Source organism: Balaenoptera physalus (assembly GCF_965194825.1).
Source record: "Balaenoptera physalus genome assembly, chromosome: 7".
Taxonomy (NCBI): domain Eukaryota; kingdom Metazoa; phylum Chordata; class Mammalia; order Artiodactyla; family Balaenopteridae; genus Balaenoptera; species Balaenoptera physalus.
Genome location: NC_138886.1, coordinates 23,419,151 through 23,430,377, shown reverse-complemented (window position 1 = coordinate 23,430,377; position 11,227 = coordinate 23,419,151). Strand labels below are relative to the sequence as shown.

The window sequence follows — 11,227 nt, the reverse complement described above, 5'->3', positions numbered from 1 at the left end:
GTTTGATGGCAAGTGTCTAGAGCCACCACCAGGTCTTGCCTGGCTCTGGGGGAAAGGACCAGTCACAGTCTGTTTCTTCAGCATCTAGAGTGAATCAGCTCAAAAGTGGGACTCTTACTGTTACCAACCCAGGCCCTTGGACTCTTTCATCGATAGAAATTGATTAGAGGCCAGATGAGAATCGCAGGCAAGGCTTTATTGGGACTCATGCTGCACCAGGGAGCGAAAACAAGAAACAGGTGCCTTTGCTCGCTCCCTGAGAGGAGGTGCTTGGGTCCTTAAATAGGGTAACAACAGGGGCAGGTCCGTGGGTTGGGCAGGAGGCAAGGCTTAGGTGGTCCGCCCACCCCGTTGGTGGTGCTGTGTGCAGGGATCATGCACAGTACCCTGTGTTTGCTCCAGGCACCTCAGAAACGGCTGTTGGTTTGTGGCCTTTATGTATCTTATTGTTCGTAATTGCCCCAACTGCACATGCATGCAGTTATTTTTCGTTGCTTATCATTTCTTTGTATTCTGTTGCTGGAGGAGACGTCTGTCCAGGTGCAAGCACTCTGGTAAAGGGTCCCAGGTCCCAGCCTGTCTCATTACCAGCGCCTTTGTGTTTCTCTTTTCTCCTTTGAGCACTCTCTGCTCTTACCCAGGCCCCACTCTGAAGCTCCTACCCCTCGAACCTGGCTGCCTCGAACTAACGCTGCTCATTTAACAGCCACTGGGGGAGACTAACCGGGTATCAGGCCCACTCCCTGCCCACAGGTGCTTACAAGCTAGTTGATAAGGGCCCTCTAAGGCAGCACGGACGAGCAAATGCCGTCAGACAGACACACTTACGGGCTTTCCCTGCTCAGGCCCAAAAAGCGGGGCTAATGATCAAGGCTGAGTTCACAGCGGAGGGGGGAGGTGGAAACATCACTCTAGGGCTAAGACACCATCACCCTAAGGAGCTGGCGCTGGAAGGCAGGGCTGAGTCCCAGCATCATCTGTGTATTTAACTTATATGAATTTGACTGTGTATTTCTACCTAAAATAATGAGAAGAAGAGGAAAAATAGAAAATTTAAAACTGTCGGGGATCCTGCCTGCTATTCCGGTCTATGTGCACGTCCTCTTGTGACAGACCCTCCTGGTGCTTGTCTGACAGCCATCAACCTGTCCCCTTTTTTGCCTGCCGAGATCTTGTTTTGTTCCTCTGTTTACCCTCCAGGTGGCCATGTGCTCAGAGAAGGCTGAGACCCTCACCGACCCAGAGGGTAAATCTTGATTAATTAGCTCCAAGCCAATTTAGATAATTCCATTCCCTTTTTCCATGATTGGGTTAGGAATAGACTTATGCTCTGTTTCTGACCAGTGAGACTTTGGGGGTCGGCTTGGGTGTGTGAGGAGAGGGTGCTTTTGTGGAAGGCATATTAACTCCTCCCTTCTTGTGCTTCTGGATGTTTCCATGACACATGGAACTACTGTGTCCATCTTGGGACCCCAGAGGAAAGGCAAGAGCATTGCAAAGAGGTCAGACTAAGGCCGTGAGGCCATGGAGCCATTGAATTAACCACCTCTGGTACCAAACTACCTTGGGACTTCTTGTGACATGAGCCAGTCTATCCTCTGTTGTTTAAGCCTTTACTAAATAGGCTTTTGATTACCTTTGGCTAAAAGCACTCTCGATCATACACCCCAGTGGGAGGATGACAAGGGAGGTATTCATCTGCTGTTCCTGCTGTCAGCCTCAGCTCCTTCTATCTCTCATATTCTCAGCATCTTCAAACACAGAGAAATCCTAGTTTCAAGATCTGTATTTTTTTGTACAACATGATCCTTTGTACAAGCCAACAGCATCATCTGGTACTTAACAGGAGAAATGGTCTGTTCCAAAGCTGGAACAAAAGTGGTTCTGTTGGGCTTTCTAAAGTACGGTGCTAATTGGACAGTATGGGAGATTTAAGGAATTTCCAAGGGCAGTTTTGTTTTTGTTTTTTACATGTATCCATACACACATTTAATTTTTATTTTTATTATTTATTTATTCATTTGTGGCTGTGTTGGGTCTTCGTTGCTGCATGCGGGCTTCTCATTGTGGTGGCTTCTCTTGTTGCGGAGCACTAGGCGCACGGGCTTCAGTAGTTGTGGCACGCAGGCTTCAGTAGTTGTGGCTCGTGGGCTCTAGAGCACAGGTTCAGTAGTTATGGCGCATGGGCTTAGTTGCTCCGTGGCATGTGGGATCTTCCCAGACCAGGGCTCAAACCCGTGTCCCCTATATTGGCAGGCGGATTCTTAACCACTGCCCCACCAGGGAAGTCCCTAATTTTTAAATATAAGTCATCTCATGTTTATTCTGGTATTTCCAATTCATATACATGGCTTTACTGAACTTTTTCTATATTACATCTGTATCTTTTTCTACACTGAGAATCTTGATTCCCATAAGCACATGATATGACAGAGCTGCAATATCTCAAGGGCAGTTTTGATCATGCAGGTTTGTGCCTTTTGTCTTTAGAACCTAAATCGTTCATGAGATGCAACCGACCTGTGCAATAAGCACTGGGGCACAGTGGAATCAGAGAGTGGCCCCCAAGGAAGTAGAAAGTATGGGCAATTAGAACCTGGTTGAGGAGACGGTATTTAAATGGTAGAATTTATTTAGAAGATAGATACAGATTTGTCCGATGAACTCTCTGTAATGGGAACTGGAGGTTGATGGGGATGGCGGGTCTGGAAGGGCTCCTTCCTTTCCTAAGACTGGGCTATGTTATGCTGCTGTAATAAACAGCCCCAATCCTTTGGCTTAACATAATAAAGGTTTAGTTCTCATTCATGTTACATGGCCATTGTGGGCTGGCTGTGTCTGTGCTTTGTGTTACCCTCTCGGCTGGGCCTTAGGCCAGTAGAATCACCACTGTCTAGAACATTGCCATTCACCGTGGTGGAGGGGAAGGGTACTCTGGAGGGTCCTGCATCAGCAGTTAAATGCTCCGGCCGGAAGTGATCAATGCTACTGCTGCCCACACTCATCAGCCAGAGCTAGTCACATGACCTCACCAACTCTAAGAAGGCCAGGAAATGAAATCCTGTTATGTGTCCACAAGAGGAAGGAACCAGGAGCATTTGGTGAACAGCACTAATGACCACCTCGGCCACCCACTTTGTCCAACGATCTATCTAGAATCTGTGTGGATAGATGGGCTAGAGCAAAGGTCCATTCTCTTGCACATAAGAGTCCATGCTGACTTGTCTTCCTCTCTTTCTTAATCTGCTTTCACCTCGTGACACGTGGTGATTCCAGGGGGTCTGGGTACAACTAGCACCCTCCCGTGCAGTTCTACCCTCTCCCTCTAAGCCTTGGACCCTTAATTTTTATTTATGTTTAGTACTAGCCAGGATCAGAACTAAGGAAGTCACCCAGTGTTTCCTGGGATGCCATCAGTTGCTTCCCCACCAAGCTTCCTTAGCTTGTTCGCCCTCTCCACTGTTCAGTCTAGTCCTGTCTCCCTTTGTTCAAACACACAGAACCATTTTGCCGATAGTTTACTCTGCTCAAGACCTCGTGGCTACCTGCTGCCAGCTCAAACCCTCTCCCTGCTGGTCCTCAGGTATGCCCCTGGCTTCTCCAGCCAGGGTTGAGCCCAGCCTCCTTCCTTTTGCTTGCACTGCCCTGTCAACCGCACACATATTATTCCCAACAGAAATCAATAGAGAGAGTGGCCAAGCCAATCATCAGAGTGTGCCCTGGGAACAGAGACCCAGGGATATGGGCTCCAGGGAGCTGGAAGCTTGGGCCAAGGGATGTATTTATCTGACTGTGCAGCTAAGTAAGGAGGTGTATAAAAAGCAACAGTGACAAGTTCATGGTGGATTTGATTTATTCCTGCAAGATCTTTATAAAACTGTCCCTGATGGAGTATTCATAAGCATCCCTCAGCTACAAGTAGATGGGTCTCAATTTTTCCACTACAGGGAAATGCAAACTTATTTTCTTCTGGGAGAGAGAAGTTATTTTTTCCTGAAGGTTTGACCCAGTCTTTTAAAAATGTAATTAAAATAGTAGTAGTATTGCTAGGGATTGTAGAAATAATATAAAATATAGTTTCTCAAAAAACTTATAAATAAGAGGTTGAGCAAAGGGAGAAGGGGGGATATAAAAGTGGTTATTTGAAAGTACAGTAGGTAGAAATATATGTGAAATATATATATTCTATATTATATATCAAATTATATATATATATGTTGATAAAATCAACATTGAAAGTTGTTGATAAAATCCTAGCACTGAAGGAATCTCAAACAAGCAATCTAAGCTACCCCCCTACCCACGTGTGGTGCAATCACTATTTTGGAAATGGAAGTGGCTTTTTTACATGTTTAAGCATCGTTCAATAAAGACATGTCAGTCATCTTGCATCTTCAAGTCTGCAAAATGGGAGGATCTCTTGTACATTGGTTATCAAAGAAAATTGACCTGTAGCCCTATCAGGTGTAGTGTGCGGGTCTAGTACCCTCTCCAAGAGTCTTATTATCATGTCCTTCTCAGACTCCACTTTTGCAGGGAGCTCCCATGTACAGATGGCTGCTCTCTTCTCTCTACTCTGAGGTCCAAATGTGGGACCTTATTAATTTCCAGTCAACAACACCAATAGAAGACAATGGTGTAAGACAGATCTTCTCTGAAGGTATGAGAGTAAGGGGAGAATTACATCCTGACACAGCACGATGAATAATTTAAGATTGATTTTTAAAACATCACTGTTCTCAAAAGTCCTTTTTATCACCCCCTGGGAATTTCTTACTGCCAACTCTTGTTCCAGCATTTTTCAGCTACTCTCCTTCTTCTAAATGGACCTGTTCCATTTTTCTTTTCCTTCCACGTTTTCATACTCAAATGGCTCGTAAAGTTGCTTTGTTCTCCAAAAACAGCTTTCTACCTGGAAGGAATTTTGCTTCTCTCTTTTAAAATAACATTTTTCTGTCCTCACAACTTAATATCAGGATTAATAACATTTTTAAGTTGAAATGTTATATCCATTTTCTCTCACTCTTGCCATGAATTCTGAAGTGGTTTTTTTTTTTTTTTTTATAAATTTATTTATTTATTTTTGGCTGTGTTGGGACTTCGTTTCTGTGCGAGGGCTTTCTCTAGTTGCGGCGAGCGGGGGCCACTCTTCATCGCGGTGCGCGGGCCTCTCACTATCGCGGCCTCTCTTGTTGTGGAGCACAGGCTCAGTAATTGTGGCTCACGGGCTTAGTTGCTCCGCGGCATGTGGGATCTTCCCAGACCAGGGCTCAAACCCATGTCCCCTGCGTTGGCAGGCGGATTCTCAACCGCTGCACCACCAGGGAAGCCCCTGAAGTGGTTTCTTGATTGCAGGCTAAAATTCTGAGAATACATATATATTTATGTCTCATAGCTCTTTCTTATGGCTATATATCCTTTCATAAAGATAGTATTGCTTATGAAAGGAATGATTATAGCAGAGAAAAGATTCTTCCCAAAGTGGGATATAATATATAGAGAGAGATGGGAATTAATACTTGTAAATGAATTTTATGCAACACAGGGAATTATATTTGCATAGTTAAAAATGAAATACTTTATCCAAAATGATTTTCATCTATGATTTTCATTATAGATTACATCTATTAGCTATTGTTACAATAATGTTGCTTGACAAATCATCCCCAAACTCAGTCACTTTTATTGTCATGCATATGCAGTTGGGCTAGGGGTTGGCTGATCTACACTTGGCTTAGCTGCAAGGTGTGGATTGGGTCCAAGTCTGCTCCCCATGACTCTCATTTCCTTGCAGGCCAACTGGGACATGTCCTTCTCATGCTATAGCAGAAGTGCAAGAGGGCAAACATCACCACACAAACCCATTTCAAACCTTTGCTTGCATGATATCCACTAAAATCCCATTGGTCAAAGCAAACATCAGTAGGACAGGGAAGACAGTTTCTCCCACAGTGGGAGAGAAGGGGGCTGAATATTTGCTGAACAATAATTCAAATTATTCCATAATTAAATATCATATATTTGTCCATCATGCCCAACATCTGTGTGTCTCTGCCAGCCAGATCAAACAGGCACCAACAGTGGCTTAAACCAGGAGGGGCTTTAGTTAAATGCAAAATGTGTCTGGGAAATAATCTATTCATGTGGGAGCAAAGATTTCTTTCCCAGAAACGTGCATTTAAGACAAAGCCCACAACTTCCCTGAGAGGAAATTGTAGGGCAAGTCATCAAACTTCTCTGACCCAATTTTTACAACCCAGTGAGAGACAATTATTTGCACTTTGCAATAAATTATAGCCCATGGACCTTGAGTAATCCATTGTGCATATTTCCTGTGAAATGAGACTCTCAAGGATTCAGAATATAAAACAAGGCAATGCAACCAGTGCTAATGTATTAACATTTAATTAATCTCATATTAGTTTATTTAAAGTGTCATGTAATTGCAAACAATTGTTATAGTTTCACCACCCGATTTATCCAGTTGATCCTTAGAAAAATGCTGAAGTGTCACAATCTTTCCTGGACACATCTCTGGTTTCTTGATTTAGCACAGAGGCTGGTAAAACATGTCTCAGGAGCCAAAACAGCCCAGCACCTGTTTTTGTAAATAAAGTTTTATTGGAACCCAGCTATGTCCATTTGTTTTTATGTTATCTTGGCTGCTTTCTCTCTATAATGGCAGCTTGAGAAGCTGCAACAGAAGTGGTCGGACCTCAGAGCCTAAAATATTTACTATGTGGCAAACAGGAAAATGTGCCAGTCCTCATTTAACATAATGCTAGACAGTTGAAATTTGGAATTGGGTGATACACACAGGTCTGGCATGAATATTGCCCTCAAGTTACCCTTAGAGAAAATTATTCAAGAAAATCAATAATGTAAATTAATATTACACAGCTTTAGTCTGTTTAGGGAAACGATCTTTTCAATACTTTAAGCTGAGCGCTCATATCCCAGTAGGCAGTTATTATACCAATTATAAAATTTGTATCTGCTTATTAAAGTGGACCCTGAGAAACTCTGCTAAGTATTACCTTCTTAGCTTTTAAGAAGATGACTTTACTTGCAATATTGTTTTTTAAAAATATACTTGTCATTACTTCAAACATTTCACTATTATAGACCATTCCACCTCCATTCACACACATAATTGCATCTAAATTAGTGTAGTTTTACTGTATTGTGATCATGGGTATTTCCAAACACCAGCCCCTGATCTCTTTTGTTGAGGTTGGAGAGAACAAAACCTTGTATCTTGCCAGATGTCCACACTTGGAGCCTGTCTGACAGCTTAAGAAAAAAGGAGCTAACATGCATTAAGACTTGGGGAGAAATATATATAGATTTTAAAAGTGAGTGTAAACTCTCAGTTATTTCCAGCAGCTGTGTAGAATCTAGGACAGTGAATAATCTGGGGTCATTTCTATTGGATGTTGAATTAGATTCAGATGTGCAGATTTCTGTGTTATGGGGGTCACTTTAAGCTCCAAATAAGACCTCAGTATGAGGCCTGGATTCTGGAGGAGTTTATTTTAACCTCTTCTCCACTCTGGACTAGGAATAGCACTATTTATAAAATACGGGATTTAGATAATGACTCCAAACTTGGAGATTAGATAAAAACAAGAGGTGTTGACTGACCACACTTCTGAAAGGAAGCTCTCCTGGTAACTGCCAGGCAGTTAAACGATGGATAATCATTGGTTTCCTTTCAAGTCACATGGGCTTGGAAGCTGCGAAACAGTGAAGTCTCTCTCTCTACACCAGCTGAACGCACTTGGCTCAAATGGCACCATTTTGATTTTTCTTTTTCAGGAGTTGGGTGGGAGAGTGTGCTGCTAACAGGAGATGAGATAACCTCGAAAGCCACAGACACGTCCAGCGCAGACATGACTGTCAAGGTAAGGCATCCTTTCTCTAGTGTGATTCTCAAAGTGTACCTCTAGAGGAAAGTGAGTGTATGGCAGATTTCTGGGGGCAAAATGAGCACTGCCCCTCACCCCACTGGGGTTCTCTCTCTATTCACTGAAGCCTCAGTGAGCCAACCAGAATAAGATTTGCTGAAATTTGGGATCCGGATTAGGAAGCCACCTGAAAACTAGAATCCAAGACTTGTGATTTCCAATGGACCGGTTGTAGGATCTTCAGTGAATATCTACATGTAGATTGTCTGTAAGTGGTAACCCTGTGGGGACAGTGAAGCAAATATGAAAATTCTGAGCTGAGAAACCCAGGCCCCACTGTGCATCGTGAAGAAAGGTCAGAGAGGCATAAAGTAGCTTTGATCTTGACTCAAGATTTCCACTGATGTCAGCAGGAAGGCAGCACATGGCCCACTCTGCCTGGAATGCTAATGGCCAAAGGTTTACAAAATGAGTCATCTGGAAATCAACCTAATTATCACTGTTCAAATTAAATGCATGAATTAGTAATCATTGCCTAGATTAAGGAATCTGTAGCAAAATATATCAGACATAACTACTTCCCTTATATTACTGGAATAGACACAAAGGAATGGTCCTCCTCTCTTGGAATTCTGTTTATGTTTCACTTAACAAAGGCTGGGGGTGGGAGGGCTTTCTAACATTTTTGCTTGAATGATTAGAATTTAAATAAATGCCACTTATGGAGTTTTCTTGGAAAAACAAAAAGTAATGTCCTTTTTTATATTGAGATATCACTAGAGAGATTTCACTCCTGGGTTTTTTAGTAGAGGTTGTACAGAAGAATATACAGGATGAATTTATTCAAGCTCTCCTTTGTAATGTGATGGCTGAACTTGTGTTATCTGTATTAAAGATGTTAGAGAAAGCAAAGAAACATACCACAGTGAAATGTATTATAAGATGGGAAAGTAGCATGATTGGTTAAAAGAGTCAACTAATCTAAATAATAATTATCCCGTGCTGCAAGTTTGCTTGTAATTATGTTAGCAGAATTTGCAAGACAATGATATATATTGCAATGATGTATTGGTGTTTTGCTGGCTATTCGTGCAAAGCTTGCAAAGTTTGAGAAATCTTTGGCCATGTTGGATAGAGAGGGGTGGATGCTGATAGTAGAATTTGATGGATTTTGATGTGCTATTTTGCGATCTGTCATCATTTTAAGAATTAGTTTCTGAGATGTGTTGCTAGTGTACCTGCAGAGTTTGTTATATAAAAGCAAATGGTGTATTCTGATACAAACAAGTTTTGCCTAAGTCCCATTTTATAAGGTTACTATTTAATCAGTGTGGTCCTCTTTGGCACCAGGACCTTGACTAAAGTTGTATTTGGGTCTATTCAATTTCGATGTCATTCTCAACCTCTCTTTCTGTCTTCTTTTATTGAATACCTGGGAATGTTTTATAAGAACAGAGGATTTTTAGTTCATAAAAACTGAACCCACTCAGAAGAAAGAACACTATATACTTTAAAAAGTTAAGCAAAATACAAATATATTTACTACTCCAATAGATTCCTACAAATATTATTAAGTTACTCTATTAATGCCAGTCTCTTCTCAATAAATGATTTTTGAAACCTCTAGGTGGATGTAATTTAGGGAAACGCTTCTGTTTAGATCTTTTCTGTTAGGTTTCCCAATTATGCAGCAATTATCAATTTTTTTCCTTTGGTACCATGCTATTTCCCACCCCACACTGCTTTATGTATCCATCCTGCCCTGTGTCTATCTTAAAGTATTATTTTTTTCTGTGTCTATAAGTGCCTGATGTTCATAAATTAACTACAGATTCCTCATCATATATTCATGCCTCTACAGCTACTCCTGTTTCTAATAGCTACTTCATATATCCTTATAATATCAGCTACTCCTGTTTTTTGCCCTGGGAAAACAAAATATTCTGTTAAAACATTAATTATAATAAAACTTGGTTCAGGGCTTCCCTGGTGGCGCAGTGGTTGAGAATCTGCCTGCCAATGCAGGGGACACGGGTTCGAGCCCTGGTCTGGGAAGATCCCACGTGCCGCGGAGCAGCTGGGCCCGTGAGCCACAATTACTGAGCCTGCGCGTCTGGAGCCTGTGCTCCGCAACAAGAGAGGCCGCGATAGTGAGAGGCCTGCGCACCACGATGAAGAGTGGACCCCACTTGCCACAATTAGAGAAAGCCCTCACACAGAAACGAAGACCAAACACAGTCATAAATAAATAAATAAACAAATACTTTAAAAAAAAAAAAAAGCCCACGAAGACCAAACACAGTCATAAATAAATAAATAAACAAATACTTTAAAAAAAAAAAAAAAAGCCCAATCAATACCCACCTTGCCTTGGCATTCTTTAAAAACAAAACAAAACAAAACAAAACTTGATTCATTGACATTTACTAAGGGAAATATCAGCAGAAACCACTAAAATACTTTGGTTTCCTCCCTATTCCTCTTCTTGAGATAGATGTACCTTTCTTCACGCTTAGAAATTTTCTTTCTGAAAAAGGCACATTTTTTTGTGATGTCAGTTGTCTGAATATGGTTTTGTCTACTATATGTAGCTTTGTAATACCATGTCTTATTTTGAAATGATAGAGTCATGCTTCTAAAAATATACATGACTCAGATGAATGAATTCATTTACAAATGAACTTCTGTCATTCTGAGGAATGTTGAACTAAGAGCATTTATGTTAAAAACACCCTCTAAATACACTGATACAGGTAGCAGTATCATGTAGGCCTGCTCAACAATTTAAAATCACTATGTAGTATGTTGAATTGTGAATCCTTTCCTTCCCCGCAAAACCATACGTCCAAGTCCTAAACCCTGGTACCTGTGACTATGACCTTATTTGGAGAAGAGGTCTTTGCAGATGTAATTAAGATTCTTGAGGTGAGATCATCCTGGATTAACCAGGTAGGACCTAAGTCCAATGACACATGTCCTTACAAGAGACAGAAGAAGAGGTAACACAGAGATGAAGGCCACAAGAAGAGACAGCGGCAGAGGTTGGAGTTCCATATAGCCCAAGCCAAAGAACACCAGAAGCTGGAAGAGGCAAGGAAGTGTTCTTCCCTAGAGACTTCAGAGGAAGCAGTGCCCTGCCAATACCTTGATTTTGGATTTCTGGCCTCTAGAATTGTGAGAGAATAAGTTTTTTTTGTTGTAAGCCACCGAGTTTGTGGTAATTTGTTACAGTAGCCCTAGGAAACCAATATGCTCGGATCTACCCAAGAATTATATACCTACAGTGCCAATACCATAGAGGCTGAAAGCCAATATTACAC

The 11,227-nt window shown here is 41.7% G+C and overlaps 1 protein-coding gene across 6 annotated transcripts in view; it reads left to right on the top strand.

Annotated features, from left to right (window-relative positions):
- The window catches only part of PALM2AKAP2 (PALM2 and AKAP2 fusion), a 503,536-nt gene that overhangs the window by 358,758 nt on the left and 133,551 nt on the right, over positions 1–11,227 (top strand). For all 6 annotated transcript variants that reach the window (XM_082469108.1, XM_082469107.1, XM_082469112.1 and 3 more), the window contains one exon: positions 7,819–7,904. In XM_082469108.1, the coding sequence (XP_082325234.1) occupies positions 7,819–7,904 (86 nt within the window). The remainder of the gene's footprint in view (positions 1–7,818; positions 7,905–11,227) is intronic.